General features: G+C 35.0%; 1 protein-coding gene across 1 annotated transcript in view; it reads right to left on the bottom strand.

The window, feature by feature from the left end:
* Positions 1–27,735, bottom strand: part of LOC150109854 (ubiquitin-conjugating enzyme E2 N) — a 62,687-nt gene that overhangs the window by 13,217 nt on the left and 21,735 nt on the right. The window contains exons 3-4 of the mRNA XM_090415378.1: positions 17,665–17,809; positions 9,246–9,386 (exon numbers count right to left, since the gene is read on the bottom strand). Of these exons, the coding sequence (XP_090271504.1) occupies positions 9,246–9,386; positions 17,665–17,809 (286 nt within the window). The remainder of the gene's footprint in view (positions 1–9,245; positions 9,387–17,664; positions 17,810–27,735) is intronic.

The following is a 27,735-nucleotide window of genomic DNA, read 5'->3' as shown; positions in this document are numbered from 1 at the left end:
GATGTCAGGTGTTGGCCATTCAGTTACATGGTCAATCCATTTTTGTTTATAATTGTTTAGATTTTCTTCTATTGATTTTGGTTTTAATTCTTTTTAAATGTCTTCGTTCCTTTTTTGATCTAATAATGTGTATTTTGCAGTTCTTCTCAAATCTCATTTCACTTGTTTTTATTCTTTGTTTATTGCCCAAATTTCACTGAAATATAATAATGTGGGCACTACTAAAGTATTGTATATTTTCAAGCGCGTTTCTTTTTGTACTATATTTGGGTTTGAGTGTTCTATTTATCAGGCCTATAATCTGTAAAAATTTTGAACTTTTTAATTTTATGTCTTTTTCTCCTTCATATATTTCACATCCAAGATAATTGAAAGTATTTATCTGTTCTATTATTTTATTATTAATAACTATTTTGCTTCTAACAGGAGTTTGTCCACAAAATGCAATTGTTTTAGTTTATCTATGGAAATTTTCATTCCAAACTGTTCTACTATAATGCTTACAACATTATATTTTGCTCTTTGTAAATTGCCTTCCTTAACTGATGTTATTACCTGATCATCTGCAAATAATAGTGTATTTATTTTGTTATTCTGGGAAATTTCTATACCTTGATAGTTGTTCCACTGTATTATCATCATCATCATCAAAAATTCCAGCCATCCCTCAAGGGGGTATACAGGATATAATAGTACTACATGAAAATTTTACATCATTACTAACTTCCTAGCTACAATTTTCCTCCAAATCAGTCTGTTACTTGTCAAGACTCCAACATTATCAGAACTTATATTTCTATCGTCTAAGGCACATTGTACCATTTCAATCCACCTATATCTTGGTCTTCCACTGGGTCGTTTTCCTGCCAACCTGGCAGAGAACACTTGTTTTGCTAATCGTTTCTCACCCATTCTGTTAAGTGACCATACCACCTGAGATTAGCTCTGCTAATGCATTTCTGGATGCTCACAATATCAAGTTCTTTCCTAATATCCTCATTTTTAATGTGATATTGCCATTGATGGCATCTGTTCATGCCTCTAATCTTTCTCAGGTCTCTAGCCTTTGGTCAAGTGTTTTACTTCTGACCCAGCTCTCAGATCCATAAGTTAAAATTGGTTTGAACACTGTCTTGCATACAGCTAATTTAGTGTTCCGACTAATTTCTCTCTTAATCCATATGAATTTCTTCAGTTGACTTCCTACCATACCAGCTTTGTTGACTCTGTTGTCTATTGCCATATTTAATTTACCGTCTTCAATAAAAATCTTGCCTGAGTAGCTGAAACGTTTTACTTGTTCGACAGGTTCTTTATTCACAACATTTTCAATGATTTCAGCAGTTGACATTTTCAATGATTCTGCCTATTTTCATTGTCTTTGTCTTTTTATTGGTGACCTTCATACCATATCTATTACAACAGTTATTCAATTTAGTCAGAGAATCTTGCAGACTTGTAGCGGATTTATTTAGAAGTATAACATCATCCGCATAAAGCAAAGAGCTGAGATTAACATCTCCAATTTTGATATCATGTTTAATACCACTTTCCTTCATAATGTGATCCATATAGATAATGAATAACAGAGGGGATAATGTACATCCTTGTCTCAAACCAGATTTAACATTAAACCATCTTCCTGTACTTCCTTCAATTCTAACTACTGATATACAACTCAAATAAAGACTAAGTATTGCTTGATATAATGCCCCATTGACACCACATAACTGTAGCGTATTGAATAGCTTCTCTTTTGGCACCTTGTCATATGCCTTTTCCAGATCGACAAAACTTAAATACAGATCTTTGTTATATTCCCATGATTTCTCCACTATTTGTCGTAAAGTGAAGATCTGATCCTGGCAGCCTCTATTTGGACTGAATCCAGCTTGTTCTTCACCAAGCTTTTCTTCCACAATCTTCTCAACTGTTTCTCAAGTATACTGGCATAAATATTACTAGGAACACTCAGTAGAAATCCCTCTGTAATTCTAACATTCAGTTTTATTTCCCTTTTTATATATGGGTACTATGAGAGCTGTACTCCAATCATGTGGAATTTGCCCCTCTGTCCAGGCCTTCTGAACTATGCAGTGCAGCCACTGTAAGACTTTTATATCACCATTCATCGGCATTACTGGTCGAATATCATCCACCTCCTGCTGCCTTCAAGTATGGATATGTATTCCTGACTGTATGCCTGTTGAGTGTTATTTACCACTGTACTATCACTGCTTGTTTCATTTAGCAATTTTTCGAAGTAATTACTCCATAATTCAAGGATATCTTTTTCTCCATTTTCATGTCACCTTTATCATCTCTAACTCCTTTTACAGTACTCTTTCCTCCATTTCTAATCTTCTTCAACAACTTCCAGAATATTTTGCCACCTTCTTGATATTTATTTTCTATGTTCTTACCAAAGTCATCCCATGACTTTTGTTTAGCTTTCTTACATTTGTCTCTGTATTCTCTAAGAGCACAAGCTGATTTATTTGCCATGAACTTTTGACATGCATTCTTCTTTTTCTTCACTGCCTCTTTAATTTCATGTGTCCACTGGAGTTCTGATTTTTCTATCCTTGCAGACAACCTCACCACATGCCTCTCTGGCTGAATCAATCAGGGTATTCTTGAAGGCTTGCGACCAAATCTCCAAGGTTTGGTTCCTGTTCTCAAACTCTTTCATTTTTTCTTCAATAATCTTTGTTTATTTTAGTCTACAGTTCACATCTGAGAGCTGCTCAACTTTTATTCGCTTTAAAACTCTTACATGTCATTCTTTTCGATATGAAATTCAATTTTATCCTGCTCAAAACTAAATAGTGATCGCTTCCAATTTCAAATCCTCTGTACACTCTGATGTCCTGCACAAGGGAGAAAACATCACTATCAACAATAACATAGTCAATGAGACTTTTCTTATTCCTTGCCTCTTCTCACCATGTGAATTTGCGCACATTTTTATGTTGGAACATGGTGTTTGTAATAACCAGTCCATGTCCTGATCAGAAATCCAACAGGTATTTGCCATTATTATTAGATTTGTTCTTTTCTCCAAATTTTCCCAAAATATTTTTGTATGTCTGGTAATCATTTCCTACTCTGCTATTTAGATCCCCAACAAGGACCAACTTTTCCTTTTTCATTGTGGTGGTCGCTTTCTCTAAAGCATGAAAAAATTCCTCCACTTCTACCTTAGTAGAACCTTCTGTGGGGCCATAGGCACAAATAAGTCTCATTCTCCAATTACCCATTCTGATATTTGCCCACATCATTCTACTTGGGACTGCCTGCCATTCAAGAAGATTAGCCTCGTATTTTGTGTTGAATACTATGGCTACTCCTTCTTTTCCTTGATTGTTATTGCCTGAATATAACATTTTGTATTTATTGCTCAGAAAGATCTCACCAGTTTTTGTCTCTTTTGTTTCAGTCACCCCTATTATGTCGATCTGGTACTTATCTAATTCCTCAGTTAGCTCCATTTCTTTGCCATTTAGGCTTCTTATGTTGATAGTACCAATCTTTAAATCTGGTAATGTTGGGTTGGGATGTGCTTTCAGATTTGTTCAGATTTTTGTTTCTCTAGTTTGTTTATTTTTTTGTAGCCAGTTTGGTGGAAATCTTAATTTTGCCTGTACTAAATAGTGATCTGTGTCAATTGCTAGCCCTCTTCTAACTTTAACATCTAGGAAGAGGTTTGCTATTTTCATTTGCTATAAAAGTAGTCTATTATTGATTTTTGTCCTCTTGCACACCACGTATATTTATGTTTGTAAAATGTATTCATTATTTTTAAATTATTATATATTGTATAATCAATGAGTCGCTTTTCATTTTTGTTTACTGATGGTTCTTGAAATTTTTGTATATTATTGTTAATTTTTTTCATTCCTATTCTGGCATTAAGATCTCCGGCTATAATTATATGGTCTGTTTTATTTAATTTTTCATATTCCTTGTAACGCTTTGTAAAAGTAATCATTTTCTTCTTCTTTTTCTTCTTCAGGGCATACACTCCAACAACTGTTAAATTTTTTTTTTATTTAATTTTAATCTCACTTCTAATATTCTTTCATTCCAGTAGAATATAATGAGTTATTTTTGCTTTAATTGATTTATGGATCCAAATTATTACACCAGCTTTTGTAAGTATTTGTTTGTCCACTCCACTACATATGATATTGTAGTTAGTTGTTTCTTTTGTTCCTTTAAGTTTCTTTTTTTGTTTCTGTAAGAACAGCAATTTCTATATTTTCATCATTTAAAATTTTATCTAATTCTTCTTCTTTATGTGCTATACTTCTAATGTTCCAAGTAGCATATTTCACCACGTTTTTCTTTTTTCCAAAGTTTCTTAACCTTTTCCAGTTTGTGGTCGTTTCACGTGTTTTCTGTTCAGTTTGGATTTCATTGAGACTTGAAAGTAATATGTGTTTCCCTATGTCAAGTGACTAGCATGATGATAGGTATCCTAGTGGTGGGGCTGCCACCTTAAGACAACTAGGCTTGCCTTTTTTTTAGTAGATAGTGGAAACTACAGTTCAAGAGGAAAGCGTCACCCCCTCGCCCTTGAATTGCTCTAATAGCACTGGGGGAAAGGAGTAAGAAGCAAGAGAAAGTAGAGGGAAAGAAGATTAGAAGACCAGTCTCCAGATATGATATACCAAGTGTATATTGTATGAAGTAAGATCAGGTCTAGCTTGGGTATCTCGGGTTTGCCATGCCCATACTCACCAATGTGAGCCCCTGAGAAGAATCCTGTCTAAAGTAATGGAAATGTTGTTAAAAGTAATATTGGGAGAAAATGGTTCTTTTTTTTTTTGTGAGAAATAAGACAGAACGGTTTATTAGCAACGAAATTGACAAGATTATCTGAACCCTATTGGAGGATGGCTTAGAGATCTGAATTGAGGGCAGTGGTGGTTAACGTTCTGCAGATTGAGTTGTATAGGTTGTTTAGAAGATTTATCAAATGAAAGGGAGGAGTGCAACATGCCGTCATCTATAAAACTGTGTAATGGTTGGCGGTCAACTGAAATAGGTCATTGATATATAGCATAAGACAGTTGGTGAGAAGACAGAACCCCATGGAACCCCGGCATTAGTTGAATGGTGAGAGGATAAGGAACCATCCACCATCACATATTGAGTGCATCCAGACAGAAAGCTGGCAGTCCAACTATAGAAGTCCTGAGACAGACCAAACAATGGTGGTTTACTTAGTAAGCCTTTGTGCCAAACCTGGTCAAAAGCTTTGGAGATATCAAGAGAACTACTTAAGATTCACCAAACGTCTCCATGGCATTTGTCCAGAGATGGATGATACATGTTGATTGGCAACGATGGAATCCATATTGGTGGTCATTTATTAGGTGAGTGCCTTCAAGATAGTCAAGGAGTTGGCAATTAATGATTTTTTCCATTACTTTAGACAGGACTGAGTTGAGTGAGATAGGATGATAGTTAGATAGTAGTGATTTGTTGCCCTTCTTGGGAATGGGTTGAATATGGGCCAATTTCCAGGCTGTTAGATAGATAACAGTGAAGTAAGAACGCATATACAGGATAGGAATCAGTTTTGTGCACACACTTTCAGGACAACTGGAGGAATGACATCAGGGCCGGTAGACTTTGTGTCTAATTTAGACAATATTTTTCTGATCTCTTTCGGGCAAAAGGATAGGGCATTGTATGTTAGGCATCTGGAATGGTTGGGGGGGGACATTTATCATTGTCAGTTATGCATGCATTGGAAGCAAAGTGTGAAACCATAAGATTAGCGTTTTCTGTAGGTAATGATGTAATAGAGCCGTCTAGGTATGACATGAACAGGAATAGTGTTGGGCAGAAGTTACAACCAACTGCTTTTGCAAGAGACCAAAAGTCTTAGCTGCTAGTTTCCTCCTTTTTGTTCTTTCAAACTCTGTTTTAGAAGCATTGATAGTTTTTTTTTTTTTTTTTTTGCATCTATTTTAGGTTTGAGTATAAGCTTTAAAGGAAGATGGAGTTCTTGCTTTGAACCAGTTATTCCCTAACTAAACCCTGTAAATCTTTTGGAGAACCAGGGTTTAGTTAGGGAACAGCAGTTCAGAGTAGTGTAGGGAATTTATGTCTCCATGTTGGTGAGGATTACTTTGGTGATAAGTTTGGGTGCATATGTTTGGGTTGGGACCAACCATGGGAATGAGGCATAGAAGTCGCAGAGGCTGTCCCACATGGCACTGTGGGACAGCCTCTTTTTTGTAGTCAGAGTTATCTAGGGAGATCCACTACATTCACTGTGTAGTTGGAAGGGTTATTGGTAAAGAAGGGATTCAGGGTGTTTGAGGAGCAGTTTGAGTTATATGGTATTCTTGTTGGCATGTGAATAAGTTGTATAAGGTCGCTGGTGATGGCAAATGTTTCAGCATTTCTGCCTGCAAGATCTGTGCAACTGGAGGAGGAAAGCCAGTTAGTGTTGTGGACATTAAAATCTCCTAGGATGATGATTTCGCTGTTGGGAAAGTGGCACTGGAGAAAATTAATTTTTAAGGAGAGAAAATTAAAGAGCTCAGAGTGGTTGGCGGCATTAGGGGGAGACAATACAGACAACAAATGAATTTGACTGAGTGGGAAAAGGAAATTTCCAAAGAAGGTCAAAGTTGGGCGATTCTCGGTTGGGTGCTCTCTGGCACCCAACATCATTCCTCTACTTGATGTTAGGCCCATTAAAATGAGCAACAGCTATCCAATGTCCCTTTGCAATATGACTAATGAATCATCATACCTACTTCTCTTTCTCATTTATTCCCTCTACCTTTATCTTCTGGAATAGTCTTCTCCATGATGTGTTTTCTCAATAATTTTAACTTACAGCACTCCAAGGAGAATGTAACAGGTTTCTCTTTTCTCAACCTTTATCTGCACCTCACACACAGCACTGATGCTATAGGTCCTTATACCTCTCATATGTAGGATAAATAAATAAATAAATATATATATATACTTTCAATACTCGATTTTCTATCAACAAAAAATCTAGATTGGTTTACTTTTTTATATATAGGCCAGTTTTTTTACCATCAGATGAAAGATACTAAGTGAAAATCTTGCCACATTTCAGAAGAGGAAAAAAAATTAGTAATTTAAGTAATACAGGTAATGAGTAATTAAGTAACACAGGGTTGAAATTTTCATTTTGGATAAATGCTGAACCATTTGAAACACTAAGAATAATATTGTATTGCATTGTATTAAATAAATCTTGTTCCTTCCTTCCTTAACATGAAGCATGTTTACAAATGCAGTCTTGCTGCATTTTTAGATCATATTTGTGTGAACATGCAAACATGTCTCATTTTATTAGTGCTAATATTATAAATGGTTAGCATTCATATAAAATGAAAGTTTTATATAAATGCTGTATTACTTAAATTACTCAGTGATGTAACATCTATGTAATGGTTTTTATATATCTATAATATATATATATACAGTATATATAAGCATTTAAACTTTTCCAATTCATGAGTGAGTATGTAACTAAGAGTTTATAAAACAGAACATTGGGATAAGATAACATTTTATTCCAATGTAACAGGTTTCTCGTACATTTAATTATTTGTATTTAATTACCAACACAACATTTCATCCTAATTGCTCAGGACTTCTTCCAGTGTAAACATACAAACTAGTAGACAAAACAATCAAAACAAACAAAAAATGTCATATATTGATCATAACTGTTTTACAAGAAAATTATAAAAAATTGATCCTAGGCATTTGCAAGGCAAATGCCTAGGATCCCTAAATAATGCAATAAATTTTACATCAAGTATGGTCTGTTTTCATTAAAAATTTAACTGCCACAGACCTAGGATATAATATGCATGATACCACAGAACTTGATGGCAACAACTAGCAATGTTCCAATATGCATACAGTAAAATTTACTGTTTGTATTCTGGTTTATCAATTATATGCAACAGTTGTGAAGTTATCAAAACATCTAAATTAACTGTTGTGTAACTTTTCTGTACCAGTACCCCTGATGTAAGTCTTATGACTTACGAAACTTGTTGGGTTTTAATTGCTTATTTTTATTAAATTCTTTATTTACATCATAACATGGTCTCAATACCAAAACGTTTCCACGGAAAATGTTAGTGTCAGAATTAATATTGAACATGTGGTTGGTTGAAATACAGGAGAATGAAATAGATCTAAATAAGGAAATAGCATGACTGCATGTTATCCTTCTCAGATTAAAGAACAAAATCGAAAAGCTACAGAAACAGCAAGAGATTAGTAGAGTTGAGATAAGAAAGAAGCAGGTGGTCCAAGGTAAAAATCAAAAGCAGTGGTAGAATGCAAAATGTTAATGTTGGAATTATTGAATGTGTAGTGGTGGTCGAAATACGCAGGAATGAAATAGACCTAAATAAGGAAATAGCAAGATTGCATGTTATCCTTCACAGGACAAAGCATGAAATTGAAAAGTTGCAGAAGCAACAGGAGATTGGTAGGGCTGAGATGAGAAAGAAGCAAGTGGTCCAAGGTAAAAATTGAGATCATGTGAACAAATGAGAAAAACAAGGTAAGGAGAAAATTATATACAGACACTATGATCAGAAGAGTATTTAATGAAAGTATAACAAAATTATGTTTCTCTGACACAAAAAATTAATGATGTAAGTCATGCTATCAGGATGCAAAAAAAAAAAAAAAAAAAGGTGGAAGAATTAATTGTCTTGGTTGGCACTAATGATCTGAGAAGTATTAAATGAGGAAGGATGTGAAGAAGTTGTTGGATGAAACAAAAATGAAGAGCGAGAAGGTGCTCTTACCATGCTATAATAGAGGCAAATTGAGAAGAGCATTGATAGCAAATCATCATTATGCAGTTATGCAGAAAGAATGATGTATGATCTGTGGACCTATGGTCTGAGTTTACAAGAAGGATTACTATAATGTTGGCAGACTGCAATTAAATGGTTTTAGGGTTAGATGTGTAGAGAGAGCTTTCTTCACCAAGCATGCTGAAGCACAAATTCAGGAAAATTTAAGTAATTAGAATGAATGTACATGATTGTGTGAAAGCACCCATAAGTGAGTGTGGGAATGACCAACAAGTGTTACATCTAATCTCTCAAACAAAATTTTGAATAGGTTGCCAATTCAGGAATTAAAGGTGGTTGGAGAAAGAAAGACCACCCTAAAGGCAATTAACAAAATTCATTACTCGCAATTTTACTAACCTGTTTTGATAGCTTCTGCTTCATTTACTTTCCACTGTTCAGCTACATCATTAGCTAAAGGATCATCAGGATTAGGAGCACTGAGAAGAGCTTGGATAGATAGTAATACTGTTCTGATTTGTAAGGCAGGACTCCATTTATCTGTGGAGGAGGAGGAACTATGAAATATAATTTCAGTTGTTTTAAACATTGCAAATATTTAAATTTAAGGTTCAATCTGTATAAAAGAACTTCAAGGTCAAGTTCTACACTTAAATTGCAGTCATTCTGGGTATCAAAAGTTAGTTGGGGAAATTAATAGAATTATCTGTGATTAAAACTTGCTGACAAAGAATGGAGACGAAGTGTTACAAATTCTTTTTACTTTCTTTCATAGAATAAGTTTTTATATTGATTCTAAAACCATAACCAATATGTTCTTTGACTATTTTTCTCAGTTGCTGCTACATCATATGCCTGGATTGTTCATATGCCACATTACTATGGAATAGTAGGACAACCATCTCTAAGCAGACTAGACATGAATAAACATCAAATTCCTGACATGCACCTTCAAGAGGTGTAGAGGATATGATAGTACTACATGAAAAATTTACATCATTACTAACTTCTCATCTACAATTTTCCTCCAAATCAATCTGTAACATGTCAAGACTCCAACATTATCAGATCTTAACACGTTCGCTGCCAACTACGAGTATAATCGTAGTTGGTAAACCAGCCACACAAGCCAGCTACGAGTATACTCCTATGACACTTACTGCCGGCAACGAGATTATCGTACTGACCTTGAAGAAGTGAAATTGCTCGCCGTACGGGAACAGACTATGCCGAAGTAGCATGGCAGCGAATTTGTTAATGTTCTAAGGCACTTTTTACCATATCAATCCACCTATATCTTGGTCTTCCTCTGGGTCTTTTCCTGCCAACCTAACAGAGAATACTTGTTGTGCTAATCTTTCCTCTCCCATTCTGTTTAAGTGACCATATCTCCTGAGATTAGCTCTGCTAACACATTCCTGGATGCTAACAATGTCAAGTTCTTTCCTAATATCCTTGTTTTTAATATATTGCTATTGATGCCATCTGTTCATGTCCCTAATCTTTCTCAGGACACTCATATTCATATCTGAGGGTCTCTAGTTTTTGATCAAGTGTTTTATTTCTCACTCAGATCCATAAGTTAAAATTGGTTTGAATACTGTCTTGTATACAGCTAATTTAGTGAATGAATACACTTCATGAAACATGAATATACTCCAGACACAAACTCTGCTTATGCTCAGGTAAAGGATTAAAATGAGAATATAATAACATATTTAGTAACCACACAAAAAACATTCTATAATTATATCTGACCAAGAGAATTTTAATAATAGAGTGATATGCCATTTTGCTACTTGCATATGGAAAATACATGGCTTCTGCATTGAGTTAACATTAATGTTAAAGTCTGCGTCCCACTGATGAGACTTCAATAAAAAGTTGAAACAGTCTGGGTAGCGACCCTTCCCATAATGCACTGTGACATACATGTTCAAAAGGAAGTATTTAATTTATGGGATAATAAGGCAACTGAGGTAAAGCCAATCTATATACAAGTAGATTGTGAAGATACTTCACAAGACTGTTTCCTTAAACTTCTATAAAAGAGCAAAAGAAGAAGAATTTATCTAGTATAAATATGAGACCTAAAAATGGGATTATTTGGTTAAATATTTTACTTATTCTATAGGTTCTCCATTTAGAATGCAGTTGATGTTTTCCAAGTTCTTTCCAATTTTAAAGTTTTTGTCTTTCATGAAAAATTTAGTGAAAGAATCTCCATTACTTAAACAAGTAGAAAAGGCTAATGTGTTGGCAGTACATGCTAGTTTATTTAATGGTACTGAAAATACATCTCTGAAAATTAAATATGGAAATAGACAACAGAATCAACAAAGTTGGTGTGGTAGGAAGTCGTCATCATCATCAAATTCCTGCCATGTACCTTCAAGAAGTGTACAGGATATGATAGCACTACATCATTACTAGCTTCCTATCTACAATTTTCCTCCAAATCAGTCTATTACTTGTCAAGACTCCAACATTATCAGATCTTATATTTCTATTGTCTAAGGCGCTTTGTACCGTATCAGCCCACCTATATCTTGGTCTTCCTCAGGGTCGTTTTGCTGCCAACCTGGCAGAGAACACTTGTTTTGCTAATCTTTCTTCGCTCATTCTGTTTAAGTGACCATATCACCTGAGATTAGCTCTGCTAATGTATTCCTGGATGCTGACAATGTCAAGTTCTTTCCTAATATCCTCGTTTTTAATATGATATTGCCATTGATGCCATCTGTTCACGCATATAATCTTTCTCAGGACTCTCATATCTATGGTCTCTAGTCTTTAGTCAAGTGTTTTATTTCTGACCCAGCTCTCAGATCCATAAGTTAAAACTGGTTTGAACACTGTCTTGTATACAGCTAATTTAGGTGTATACAAGATTTAGTGTTCTGACTAATTTCTCTCTTATTCCATATGAATTTATTCAACTGACTTCCCACCATACCAGCTTTGCTGATTCTGTTGTCTATTTCTATATTTAATTTACCATCTTCACTAAAAATCGTTCCTAAGTAGCTGAAATGTTTTACTGGTTGCACAGGTTCTCCATTCACAACACAGTTGACATTTTCAATGATTCTGCCTATTTTCATTGTCTTTGTCTTTTTAATGCTGACCTTCATAGCATATCTATTACAACAGTTATTCCATTTAGTCAGAGAATCTTGCAGACTTGTAGCAGATTTATTTAGAAGTATAACATCATCCGCATAAAGCAAAGAGCTGACATTAACATCTCCAATACCACTTTCCTTCATAATGTGATCCATATAGATAATGAATAACAGAGAGGATAATGTACATCCTTGTCTCACACCAGATTTAACATTAAACCATCTTCCTGTACTTCCTTCAATTCTAACTACTGATTTACAACTCAAATAAAGACTAAGTATTGCTTGATATAATGCCCCATTGACACCATATAACTGTAGCGTATTGAATAGTTTCTCTCTTGGCACCTTGTATTATGCCTTTTCCAAATTGACAAAACTTAAATACAGATCTTTGTTATATTCCCATGCTTTCTCGACTATTTGTCGCAAAGTGAAAATCTGATCCTGAGAGCCTCTATTTGGTCTGAATCCAGCTTGTTCTTCACCAAGCTTTTCTTCCACAATTCTTCTCAACCGTTTCTCAAGTATACTTGCATAGATCTTGCCAGGAACACTCAGTAGGGAAATACCTCTGTAATTCTCACATTCAGTTTTATTTCCCTTTTTATATATGGGTACTATGAGAGCTCCACTCCAATCATCGGGAATTTGTCCCTCTCTCCAGGCTTTCTGAACTATGCAGTGCAGCCACTGTAAGACTTTTATACCACCATATTTCAGCATTTCTGGTCGAATATCATCTACTCCTGCTACCTTTCCACATTTCAAGCCTTTGATGGCTTTTTCTACTTTGAGTATGGATATGTATTCCTGACTGCATGCCTGGTCAGTGTTTTTTACCACTGTGCTATCATCACTGCTTGTTTCATTTAGCAGTTTTTCAAAGTAATTACTCCATACTTCAAGGATATCTTTTTCTCCCATTTTCATGTTACCTTTATCATCTCTAACTCCTTTTACAGTCAGCTGAATAAATTTATATGGAATAAGAGAGAAATTAGTCAAAACATTAAATTAGATGTATACAAAACAGTGTTCAAACTTATGTTCAAACAAATTTTAACTTATGGATCTGAGAGCTGGGTTAGAAATAAAACACTTGATCAAAGACTAGAGACTGCAGATATGAGGGTCCTCAGAAAGATTAGGGGCGTGAACAGATGGCATTGGCAATATCATATTAAAAACAAGAATATTAGGAAAGAACTTGACATTGTTAGCATCCAGTAATGTGCTAGCAGAGTAATCTCAAGTGGTATGATCATTTAAAAAGAATGTGTGAGGAAAGGAAAGATTAGCAAAAACAAGTGTTCTCTTCCACGTTAGCAGGGAAAAGACTCAGAGGAAGACCAAGATATAGGTGGATTGATAAAGTAAAAAGTGCCTTAGAAGAGAGAAATATAAGATCTGATAATGTTGGAGTCTTGACAGGTAACAGATTGATTTGGAGGAAAATTGTAGATAGGAAGTTAGTAATGATGTAAGTTTTTCATGTAGTACTATCATATCCTGTACACCAGTGCTTCCCAAACATCTGGATGTCAAGGCCCCCTTTGGAAAAATTAAAATATTTCACGGACCCCCCTCAAAAAAAATCGTTATATAGAGACATATTATTATAATATTTATTGTATTTATATTCAATACAAAACATACACAGGGAATATTGCAGAAATCAAATGCAAATATTACATTTTTGGCATCTTACATACACATTTGACATGTCACATTATCTCATATTTTTATATAGATAGAAATATTATTATTGTACATTTGCAATACAAGCACATGAAACGTAAAATGCTTAGTAATAAAACAAGAAGGAGTTTAATAACAATTTAATGTGATGGATGTTTCAATACTGCTACACCAATATCAGGTGAAATATTTGAAACTGCAATTCTTAGATTTCGGCTTTGAAATGAAGCGTAGATAAATAAGCATATATTTACTAATATTCATTAAGCACCGAAATACGCAGGAAGCAAAATTTGTGAACCAATGTGTGATTTTTTCCATTAAAATATAAAAAATAACAAAAAAGAAATAATAATAAAAATTAAACACATTTCTTTTAAGATTAAAAAAAATCTACTTAGTCATAAAGCATTTAAAATTTGTTTTCATTATTTCACGGCCCCCCCTCATCAAAACCTACGGCACCCAAGGGGGCCGTGGCCAACAGTTTGGGAAGCGCTACTGTACACCCCTTGAGGATAATACATGTCAGGAATTTGATGATGATGATGATTATATCCAGCATCTTCAAAGCACATGAACAGTTTTTCAGCATACACAAAATAATTTGGTATAACAGTGGGACTAGTTTAAAAAATTTTAACGGTCAACATAAGGAACTAAAGTCCTATTTGGAACCATCTATTGTTGAATAAACAGAGAAAACAAGTATTAATTAGATCTTAAAATGACTGCCTCCCAGATTTTTGGTAAACTGATACAGCCATACTTGTCGAAGGTTTGGAGTATGTTGTAAAGCTGCTTCTGATTCAAAAAGCACTCTCCCTGACTTGTAATGACATCTGTGCAGCATTTTTTTTTCCATTTGATCCTATGAAAGGGTACTCATTTAAATTTACATACATGCAGGTTATTTTGCATGGAAAGGGAAGTTATATAAACTAAATGAGACAGCAATAGGCTCTTCCCATATCTTCCCCTTTAGTCAATTTCTACAAAGAATATTTAGAAAACCTAGTTATAAATATACAGTCACTCTCAAACCAGTGGTTTGGTTGCGCTATGCTGATCATGTGTTTGCTATTTGGCCATATGGTCGAGACACATTGGATACATTTTTAGGGTATTTAAACAGTCAACAGCCTAAAATCCACATTACAATGGAACAAAAGGTAATGATGGTCTGCCCTTCCTGGATACACTAATCATACAGCTTCCTAATGGCGCACTATCTTTTTCTGTTTATAGAAAACCCACAAATACAGAGAGATATTTGCACAAACATTCATACCACCATCCATCCAGGTTAACAGTATGGTGGTATCCTAAAAACACCATTTTTCCTATCTCTCCTACCCTTGGTAGGAGAGACAGGAATAGCCATGGCTGTTCCATCAATCTGTTGGTATAATTTGTTTTGTACACTGAAATAACCAGAATGGATTATAAAATCAAAAAATTTGATGATATCATGAGGAAAATATTGTTTAAGTAAATTAATAGTATCTGTCAAAGGATGTTTGTGAAAAGAGATACCATATCAAGATTAAATAAAATATCTGAAGGTTCTAAATGTAGATTACAAACATTTGTTTTAAAATCTAGATATTGATGTGAGAAAGAGATTTTCCAGTAAATGAAGATAATAATAGACAGGTATTTAGAAACTTTATATGTGGGACAGCTGAAACAATCTACTACTTGTGTTAATGAAATACCTAGTTTATGAATCATTAGAAGACCATATAATTTATTGTTAAATATTCGCTCTTCCTTAAATATTTTACTTCCCTTATGAATTTACCTCTCTAGAATAACTACAAGACTTACAAAATTTTGTTGGCTCTAATATCTGTATCACTTCTTATATGTTCATTCTATAAGGAAAGCAAATTCTATATCTCTGGCCGATTCCTAAATTTACTCACGTGCATACCCTGACTGTTAAAGGTTATTTCTTGCTATAAGAAATAAATCCTCTAATTTCTGCCTGGGGCCATCTCCTCTTGTAGGTTGCCTTTGTCTTTTGGTCACGCAACATTTTGTTAATACTGCACCAATCATATGGACATCTTCATAAATCTAACTGATAAGCTTAGGCGTTGCTGGTTATTCATTACTTATTTTTTCACGGTATTAACAACACCACAAACACTTTTATCCACAAGGATGTTTTATTAACGCTAATATTTCGCTGATTTTCAAATCAGCATCATCAGAGCACAACACACATGTAAACACGACAGTGAGTGAAACAATATAATTGCAGAAAGACAAAAGATCTAAAGTCCTCTTTTGTCTTTCTGCAATTATATTGTTTCACTCACTGTCGCGTTTACATGTGTGTTGTGCTCTGATGATGCTGATTTGAAAATCAGCGAAATATTAGCGTTAATAAAATATCCTTGTGGATAAAAGTGTTTGTGGTGTTGTTAATACCGTGAAAAAATAAGTAATAGACATCTTCATAGTTGCTCTCCGGTGTAAAACAAAATTTAACTTGTACGTATTGTAATAATTAAAAAAAATTGAATAATTTATAAGCGTATGAAAGGATATCAATGTAAATCATTGAAGTGCCAGCAAAATTCTCAGACGTGCCACCTCTGGCACGCGTGCCATAGGTTCGCCATCAATGGTCTAGCCTTTCTAGACACCTTCATAATCTACTGCCGACTTAATGGTAACCTGTCCTTTTCAGTATATAGGAAACCCACTCAAGCAGTAGATACATTCACTAACTTTCCCATCCTCCTTCCCCTCTCTCAACAATATGGTGTAATAAAAACACTAACCCATAGAACTTATAACCTTTGTTCCAATGAGACCTTTCTTACAACGAACTCAGTCACATACACCACAATTTTCTATCTAATGGTTACAGTTCCCACATTATCAAAAAGGAATGAATCATTCCCCCTCCCCAACCCATGACCTTCTCTTCAGAAAGATTTCAGTAATGCTATCACCATCCCCTACGTACATCAGAAAAAATATCCAGAATTTTAAAGAAATACAATCTTTGTGGCACTTTCAACCCCACTTAAAACTAGCTATCCTTATTCACTCCACTAAAGACAAACTCCCCCACCTCTCAGTCCCAGGTGTATAGAGTTCCTTGTTCCTGCCAGTTGGCCTACTATGGACAGATAAGAAGATCAGCTAATCACCCAAATGGGAAGAACATAAAAAAATACATTTGCAGTCATGACTATGGTAAATCTTGCCTTGCCAACCATGCTTTGGATACAGCTCACAGAATCAACTGGAAAAAGACCATCATGCTCCATCACAGTAAATTCAGAAGAGAAAGACTATTTTTAGAATCTGCTCATGCTCTTAAAAACCAGCCTAATTTAAATAAATATGGTTGCATAAAACTTCAAAAGTATGGGAAACACTTGTACTGTGAGATCCCAATTACATGAACAATGTCCATAAAGGGTAGCATCCCACCTAGTTAGAACTAGTCCTTTGTCTATGTGTTTTTAGTTTTGCGAGGCCTGTGTGTGTTACAAGTCTCATTTTGTACTCTCTGACAATGTCTCTGTAATAGATGAAATATTGGAAGCTTTAAACACTACTTTTAATTGTTTCCTAGCTGTCTCACTCCATTAAACTTTTATCATGAATTTTACCCAGCACTTAGCTGTAACACACGAACATATAAAGTCAACGAAAAGTTTCAGCCTCACTGTTTCTTTAATCAAGAAAATTTTAAATTCTGCATGTTTCTCTGATAGTTTTTTCTCCCACCCCTACACCAGTTTGAAGTCTGCCATTTTTTGATCAAGCAGGAATTGCAACTCACACAAATGAATGATCCAGTAGATTCTAGAAGGAACTATATACTAAATAGTGACAGAAAAAGTATTATTTTTAAAATACTATCTAGAAACTTTTACAATTTTTTTTAAAATTTTTCTATTTTGCATAGCACAAAGAACCATGAAAAGAATTTAAAAACTAAGATATGATATATTTAATCTTACCTTTCAAAATATCTAAACAAATTCTTCCTAATTTATCAATGTTAGGATGGTATATTTTGGTCATGAAACGAACTTTTGGAGCAGACATTGGATATTCTTCTGGCAAAAAGAGTTCTAATTTAAAGACACCTCCTTCAAAGGGAGACTAAGGTAAAGTAAAATAGTTCACATTTATGTATATAGTTAGGTAATTTAAATATATATATATATATATATATATATATATACACACACACACACACACAGACGTGTCTGTATGTATATACAGACATGTTAAAATCACCAATAAAATTAGTATTATAAATCGATATGGATGAAAACTTTGATAAATCTCCAAAGAGATGCTTTACAAAATATCACTCAAAAATCAGTTTATAGACAATTAAAATAATTTCATCTGACCTAAGTCAGTTATCATTTAAAAGCATTTTCATTGTAAAAATTATGGAAACAAGTAACTGATATGAGAAATTATGAGTGAACATGTTGCTCTCTAGTTTAATTTATTTTTTGTAACCAAATAGATAATAACAGGACTATCGTTGATGTAGGGTTTTTTTTTTTTTTTTTTTACAAGAGGTCAGAGGCCAGTAGTTTTAACGGTCGATCAAATCAATATAACTTTTGCATACCATGTAGATTGTAGTGCAGCTTTTCTTTGTATATATGTATATACACCAAAATTTGCACCTGAAGTAATTTCAGGACTGAGCAACTCATCTATATATGAGTTGCCCAGTCCTGAAATTACTTCATTGCAAACTGTGTTTGCTTACACTTGGACAAAGGATTAAACCAAGAATATAATCTCTTGGTATCTTTAATTTATTTGCATATATTTCAGATGATGTGATTATGACCTTAATGTGAAGGTCAAAACATTTACAATATTCAGATAATGTGATTATGACCTTAATGTGAAGGTCGAAACATCAAGATTTTGGTTTATATTAAACTAAAGTTTAACTAACAATGTAGTTGTTTCCATAATTTTTATAATAAATTCTGATCATCATGTAACCACAAATAAAAGCATTCTCCCTTACTGTTGCTTAGTATGATGAAATAAATTAATGTAAAAAAACTCACGGAGATAATTTTAATTAGATTTAGTGCTATTTACATTGAAACTAGGACTTGCATTATTCCTTAGTGACATTTTTGGAAAGGCATATTGTAATGACTTTCTTAATGGAAGAAGCAGATATCTACTATTTATATGGCCATAAAACATATTCTCAAATATTAAAAATATAAAGTACTTTTACAAGTAGTCAAGCAGAATTTTTTAAGGAATAAAACCAATAGACACTATCCGATATGTTTCAATGAAAATTTCATTGTCAATCTAGCTGTAACACCACATACATAGGACTACGAATTGTTTACTTTAGTCTCTCTCGTTTGTCAATCATTACTGATTCAGATTCCCCACTATAAGAAAAAAAAAAAAAAAATAGAAACAAAAGGACCAATATAACTAATATAAATTCATCCACAGAAATATCTGTATACATAACACAATGTTAGTATAATCCAGCAACTGAGCACACCATTACTGACTTTCAAAATAACGAAATTAGATTACATTTAGAAAGCTCTCATAATGAGAACAGATAATAGTACCATATATATGTTCTTGCACCATTGCATTCATATGTAATAATGCACTAATCCTTTTCTCCGGCCAATCATGAAGACAATTTTGAACTAGTTGCCAACAGAAAATTTGTTGTTACACAACTACTATATGTTTGAGGTATATACAGTAGTTACACAAGGAATAATTTTGCTTTTTACATACTATTATTATTCGTCACAGTGTTGTCCTAAAACCAGGTTAGCAATTTTGCTACAACTTTGATAGCATGCTTTTAATAATGCTAATTATTAAAATTACAATTATTATTACAATTATGATGAATACAAAACATAAAAAGTTCCATGCCGGCTCGATCGTCGCCCGGAATAACAAGGATCGCGTTGCTTGTTTAAGTGGAGGGCAAGCTTCGAAAAATATGTTACAGTCCCCCTAATCAACACTACCCCAAGATATGTTCCCTAAACATAGAAGGAATATCTAAATCCAAAGCTGAAATCATTGGTAAAATAGCCAAAGATAAAGCAATTGACATCTTGACTCTCCAGGAAACCCATGTACCTGACACAGCAACTCAATAGACTAAAGATCTCAGGACTCATTCTTGTGTCTGCCACCTCAAGCATGGCCTAGCAACCTATATCTGGCCTCGCCTCAAGGATATAACCCAAAGTGTTCCTGATACAGAATACTCCATAGGTATTAAAGTTCAAAATATCACCATCTATAATGTCTACAAACCTCCAACACAATCCTGGCCTGATCAGATGGACCGACCTCCTCCTCACCCTGTTATCTATGTTGGTGACTTCAATTCCCATCACACCATGTAAGGCTATTCCTCTAACAACTGGGATGGTAATAATCTAGCTAACTGGAAGGATACATATAACTTGTATTTAAATTATGATGCCAAGCAGGATGGCACTCTTTACTCAGCCAGATGGAACAGAACCTACACCCCAGATCAGTGCATAGTCACTAAAGACGCCAAAGACCACCCTCTTCCTTCAACCAGAACCATCCTTAACAGATTCCCTAATAGTCAACATCATCCTACATTAATAGAGATAGGAACATCAATCCCAGTCATCAGCAGAACACCAATCGTTAGATGGAATCTCCGCAGGTTCAACTGGTCTGCATTTCAGAAACAAATCAAGCAAACCATTAGAGCAATTCCACCCACTCCTAATTGCTATCCTAGATTTGTTAAACTACTCAAATCTGCAGCAAAAGCCTCTATCCCTAGAGGCTGCAGAAAACAATATATCCCCTGTTGGAGTAGAGAAAGTGAGAAACTCCTAGCCAAATATGAGGAAACTGGAGATCCAACTATTGCTAAGAAGCTCATATCAATCCTGGATAAAAACAGAAAGGAAAAATAGATCTCAACCATCAATGAACTCAATTTCATCACATCTGGTCGGAGAAGCCGGTCACTTCTGAGAAAATTAGGTGGAGCAGAGCCAACGACACACAAAACAACAGAGATAACTCCTGATCAAATGGCTAACCATTTATTGAAAACCTCCAAGATTCATCCCAGCTCTACCAGGAAAATTGCCATACAAGCTTCCATCAGCCAAATTCTGAAGACGGAACCCGAGCTTCTTGAACTCATACACCCAGTATCTCGGAAAGAGGTACAAATAGTCTTAAAACTTACCAAGAATGGCAAAGCAACAGGAGTGGATGGTATACTTCCTGGGTTCCTAAAACATCTTGGTTAACATGGCCAAACATGGCTGGCTGCCCTTTTCTCAGAAATCATCATGACTGGTAAATTACCAAAGCTGTGGCGGGAAGCCAAAATAATTGCCGTGCCTAAACCAGGGAAAGATCCAAATGATGTGAAAAACCTACGACCTATCTCCTTGCTTTGCACCACCTTTAAGCTCTTTGAAAGAATTCTCCTTTAAAGAATTTCACCACTCATCAAAAGAGCACTCCCGACTGAACAAGCTTTCTTCAGGCCAGGGAGAAGTTGCTGTGACCAGGTCCTGGCCCTGACAACTGAAATTGAAACAGGCTTGAAGAAGAAACTTAAATCTGAAGCCACTTTCATTGACCTAACATCTGCTTATGACACTATCTGGATCAGGGGCTTCCTCCTAAAACTAGGAAATATTATAAACTGTAAAAAACTTTACAAGTTTTTGAATCTATTCTCTCCAACAGAAAAATCCAGGTCCATATTGGCAGAAAAAAGAGCAGGCCCAGATTCCTGCACAACAATCTTCCTGAGGGCTCTGTGTTATCCCCTATACTTTTTAACATCTGCGTGTATGATCTACCTCATACTAGGTCATTGGCGTATATGTACGCCAATGACCTAGCGATCTTACATCAATCCACCTCCTTTACCAATCTAGAATCAACCTTGAATACAGATCTGAACACCTGGAAGAATACTTCAAGCAGTGGTACTTGAAGCCAAATCCAACGAAAACAGTGTCCTCGGTATTTCACCTGTACAATGCAGAGGCGAATCGACAACTCAACCTTTCTATCTGTGGAAAAATGGTAGAACATGAGCCTCACCCAAAATACCTTGGAGTGAGCCTGGACAGAAGCCTAACCTATAAAAGGCACATCATCAACCTCTCGAATAAAATTAAAACCAGAAATAACATTATTTCAAGGCTTGCTGGAACAACCTGGGGTTGTGGTGCAGATGTCCTAAGGTCGTCTGCACTAGCCCTGACATTCTCTGTAGCAGAATATTGTGCCCGTCGGAGAAAGAAGTACACACACACACTAAAATTATAGATACCCAGCTAAACTCTACCATATGCACAATTACTGGGACAGTGAGAAGCACCCCTCTCTCCTGGCTGCCTGTTCTATCTAACATTGCTCCACCACACATACAGAGAAGACAAGCCTCGATTAAGGAATTTAATAAAGCAATGAGCAATCCACTCCTTCCCCTACATCAAACTCTCATAAATCCACCTAGTCTTCACCTCAAATCCAGAAAGCCTCTCTGGTCCATGGACGAACTCTCTTCAGCTGCGCTGCCATCAATATCTAACATATGGAGAGAATACTGGTCCAACAATCTCCCAACAAACGGCTTCCTGGTAGGAGATCCCTGTGCTCTGCAGCCTGGTTTTGATCTTCCTAGGAAGATTTGGTGATCAATAAACAGGATCAGAACTAGTCAGGGCAGATGTGGCTACATTCTACATAAATGGGAGCTGTCAGATCACCCTTATTGTGATTGTTCTCCCGTGGCTCAGACGATTACTCATGTTGTGTACGACTGCCCAAGGCACCAATTTCACGGTGGTGGCCTACAGGACATCCACAAGGTGACGGATGAGGCCTTGAATTGGCTTTCCAGCCTGGACCTTGACCTGTAGTTGGTATGGTGGTGGCGGTGGTTATGGAGGAAACATAAGATCACGGTCCCATCTCACCACGAAGACGTTATTCTCGTTGTCATTCTCATAGTCCTCGTCATAGTATCAGCAGAACTCCTCCTCATGTTAGAAGATGATGATACAATGTGAAATGGGCCTCCCTTAATGGATCAAGTTTTCTCACACAAGACACAACTGCTCTCTACTTAAACCTCAGATACAGCTACATTTATGTTGTAAAGTGTTGCAAGAGCCTTGTCATACTTGTTGCAGTAGGACGATAATTGTCCCTGGCTTGATTATGACAAGTTACTTTTGCTTTATTTTTTTTTAAAAAAGGAAAGACTTAAAGCAGATTGTGCCTTTCATGTAATGAACTTTAATATGTTAAGATTTTCATCATTTATTTCTGGAAATTGTGATTGTACTTTTCACTTATCAGTTTCATGTAGCCATAAGCATAAATAAATAATGCTAATAACTAGAAATCACATGGTTTTATATTTATAGTTACTTTAACTAAGTAACATTAACTTTCAACTTTTTCACCTTCCAAGTGGAGTTAAAAAAAAGTTCCAAAACAACAATGATGCATTCCCACTTCAATGTGGAAGAGAAATGAAAGCTCTTTAGTAATGAATTTTGTATGAAATAAATTTAAAACCAATTTTATAAAGACTGGGAGAAAGTTTTTTCCAAAGAAGTCATTCTGCATGCACAATCTAAAATTAACGATCGTTTTACAATCCAGCAGAAGGACACTAAAATGCAAGGAGAGCATTTTTTTTTTTTTTGGTATATGAGAGAGAGAGAGCATAAAATTAAAACAGAATTCTCTCCCTTTATCAGACTGAGATCACTACTCTCTCATCTGTAAAGCCTCTACATGGACCACTAAAATATCCTGGTATTTATTGGCTATAATGCAAATGCAGGTCATCATACAATGAATAGACAGAAAACTCTATCAAGCAACACAATGAAAAACATATCTGAGATATTGAATACCAAAGATTTGAGGTCTTAGCTTTGTCATCACATGTATTCTCTTCAGCTGATCCACAGAACGTTTCTGCAATGAGATATCAAGTGCTATATGATGTCTGAACCATGAAAAGAATTTGGAAATCCTTCGAAATGGCATTAGATCCAAAGCCCAAGTTTCAACTTGTCAGAATACATTCCAGCCATCATTAGCCAGGAACATGTATATGAATGCATAAACACATTCAACATGCTGAACAATGAAATGAACAATGCACAATTAGAAATATTTTTAAAATTATCAGGCTCTTTTATAACTACATAGTGGTTGTCATCTTTGTTAATTTTTACCATTTTCACTCTTACACCTGAAGAAATACTATATAATTAGGATGAAACCTGTTTTAAATAAAGAAGCTGTTAATTATCTTATTACAGTTCTCTGCCTTACAAATTCTTGTTTATCCATCCATGAGTCAGTAAAGTCTACAAGCTTCTTTGTGTGTAAACATGCATAGCTCGTTTCTAATTGAATTTCAGCTTGCTTCAGTAAAGAAATATCACAAAAAAAAAATTTTTTTTAAATTTCACAAAAATAAATGTTTACTAAATAAATAAAATAAAAAAGAGCATGAAAAATTAAGGAGAAAGCTTTCCTAAACTTTCTTGTAATCTCTTAAGGCTTGCAGGGCTACTTAGCCAGAGAGATACTGATAGTCTATAACAGGGTTTCCCAAACTGTGTTCTGCGGAACACTGGTGTTCCGTGGAAGGTGAATAAGCATTCTGCAAGAAGTTCTCCTGGAATTTGTCATTTTAGTTTTCTAAGCATTTTCCATGAATAAATATTTTATAGTGGAAATATTCTGAGGAGAATAATATTCGTGAATATCAATCAGGAAAGAGAATACCGCTGTTTATGACCGATCATAAAAATTGCCTGCAAGCCAATTACAACGATGGGCGGCATATCCTATTCTCAAAACTGAAAGAAATAACATCTGTGTTGCAAATGTTAGTGACCAATGAGCAAGGAAGTATAAAGAAAATTTTTTCCACTAAAATTGAAGATCAAGGAATCTGTATCTGGTTCTCAAATCTAGTAATACTGAATACTTTCTTCGCAAGTTCGTATTGTAGGGTTAAAGTTTCGAAACCTTAGTGCTGTGATTTTTTAAAAGTAATAGGCCTGCAGATTTAAATTTTAATATGAATAAAGGACAAAGCACTTTGTTTAATTTTGGTATTAAGAAATCTCTTATTGAAGATATTTGTGATGCAACAGATAGCGAGTCATCCACCACCTGCCTCCAAAGCAATCTCCAGGATGTACAAAAGGAGGGGAAAACTACCAGAGGAAAACTTATATTATAAATTTTTGGTGATCAGAATGGGATATGTGGACTAACGAAATCTTGCAGCATATTGAAAATCAGCACAAATTAATATAATGATGTTGGCCTGATGAAACTACAATAAGCTACAAGATTTCATTAGTCCAGTGATTGATAACTGATTTAAATGTAATTTTATATTTGTCAACATGCCATGCCATATGTACTAATACTCTTTATGATTATGCCATAATTAATTATTGATATCGTATGCGTTAATAATTATTAATAATTAATTAATACACTACAAAATAACCAAGCCGTTCTGTTAAAATTTCAAGATGTACTGAATTTGTGAAGGGTTCCGTCGTAGGAAAAGTTTGGGAAATGCTGGTCTATAACACCTGCAGATGACTAATTGTCTTTAAACCAATTTTCAAACCTATCCGTTTTTTTGGAAGGTTTCGATTGAAAACTGAACAGGTCTGAATTGGAAATTGAATGGATATTCACTTGAATGATGAATGAAATGAGGACTGGCTGACAGTCTGAAACTTAGATATGCAAATTATATTTCATCTTCATGAAATTCCTGGTATATACCCTCAAGGGGTATACAGGATATGATAGTACTACATGAAAAATTTACATCCTTACTAACTTCCTATCTACAATTTTCCTCCAAATCAGTCTGTTACCTGTCAAGACTTCAATATTATCAGATCTTATATTTTTGTCTTCTAAGGCACTTTTTACTGTATCAATCCACTTATATCTTGGTCTTCCTCAGGGTCGTTTTCCTGCCAACCTATCAGAGAACACTAATTTTGCTAATCTTTCCTCTTTTTCTGTTTAAGTGACCATACCACTTGAGATTAGGTCTGCTAATGCATTCCTGGATACTGACAATGTCAAGTTCTTTCCTAATATCCCTTTTTTAATATGATATTGCCATTGATGCCATTCGTTCATGCCCCTAATCTTTCTCAGGACCCTCATATCTGCGGTCTCTAGTCTTTGGTCAAGTGTTTTATTTCTAACCCAGCTCTCAGATCCATAAGTTAAAATTGGTTTCAACACTGTTTTGTATACATCTAATTTAGTGTTTTGACTAATTTCTCTATTATTCCATATAAATTTATTCAGTTGACTTCCTACCACACCAGCTTTGTTGATCCGGTTGTCTATTTCCATATTCAATTTACCATCTTCACTAAAAATTGCCTAAGTAGCTGAAATGCTTTACTACTTGATCTATAGGTTTTCCATTCACAATGCAGTTGACATTTTCAATGTTTCTGCCTATTTTCATTGTCTTTATCTTTTTAATGCTGACCTTCATACCATATCTATTACAACAGTTATTCAATTTAGTCAGGGAATCTTGCAGACTTGTACCGGATTTATTTAGAAGGATGACATCATCCGCATAAAGCAAAAAGCTGACATTAACATCTCCAATTTTGATATCAGGTTTAATTCCACTTTCCTTCATAACGTGATCCATATAGATAATGTACATCCTTGTCTGACACCAGATTTAAAATTAAACCACCTTTCTGTAATTCCTTCAATTCTAATTGCTGACTTACAACTCAAATAAAGGCTAAGTATTGCTTGATATAATGCCACATTGACACCATACAACTGTAGCATTTTGAATAGCTTCTCTCTCTTGGCACCTTGTCATTTGCCTTTTCCAGATCGACAAAACTTAAATACAAATCTTTGTTATATTCCCATGATTCCTCAACTATCTGTTGTAAAGTGAAAATCTGATCCTGACAGCCTCTATTTGGCCTGAATCCAGTTTGTTCTTCACCAAGCTTTTCTTCCCCAGTCCTTCTCAAGTACACTTGGCATATATCTTTTCAGGAACACTCAGAAAACTGTAATTCTCACATTCAGTTTCATTTCCCTTTTTATATATGGGTACTATGAGAGCTGTACTCCAATCATGTGGAATTTGCCCCTCTGTCCAGGCCTTCTGAACTATGCAGTGCAGTGCAGCCACTGTAAGACTTTTATATCACCATTCATCAGCATTTCTGGTCGAATATCATCTACTCCTGCTGCCTTTCCACATTTCAGGCCTTTGATGGCTTTTTCTACTTCATGTATAGATATGTATTCCTGACTGCATGCCTGGTCAGTGTTTTTTACCATTGTGCTATCACTGCTTGTTTCATTTAGCAATCTTTTGAAGTAATTAAACCATACTTCAAGGATATCTTTTTCTCCAGTTTTCACATCACCTTTATCATCTCGAACTCCTTTTACAGCACTCTTTCCTGCATTTCTAAGCTTCTTCAACAACCTCTAGAATATTTTACTACCTTCCAAATATTTATTTTCTATGGTCTTACAGAAGTCTTGTATGAATTTTTTATAGCTAATTTTACATAATTTTTTGCTTTCTTACATTTGTCTCTATATTCTCTAAGAACACAAGTTGACTTATTTGGAACTTTTGATATGCTTGTTTCTTTTCCTTCACTGCCTCTTTAACTTCCTATGTCCACCATGGAGTTCTAATTTTTCTATCCTTGCAGACTACCTCACCACATGCTTCTCTGGCTGAATCAATCAGTGTTTTCTTCAGGGCTTGCCACTGAATCTCCAAGGTTTGGTTCCTGTTCTCAAACTCTTTCATTTTTTCTTGAATAATATTTGTGTATTTTAGTCTACAGTTCACATGAGAGCTGCTCAACTTTTATTTGCTTTAAAACTTTCTTACATGTTTTTCTTTTCCATGTGAAATTCAATCAACCAGGGCTTCTGACCTA

This window comes from Typopeltis vanoorti, chromosome 1 (genome assembly GCF_054136105.1).
Source record: "Typopeltis vanoorti isolate ZY-2024b chromosome 1, IOZ_Tvanoo_1.0, whole genome shotgun sequence".
NCBI classification, from domain to species: Eukaryota; Metazoa; Arthropoda; class Arachnida; order Uropygi; family Thelyphonidae; genus Typopeltis; species Typopeltis vanoorti.
The sequence above is the reverse complement of the archived record's forward strand: the minus strand, read 5'-3'. Positions and strand labels throughout refer to the sequence as shown.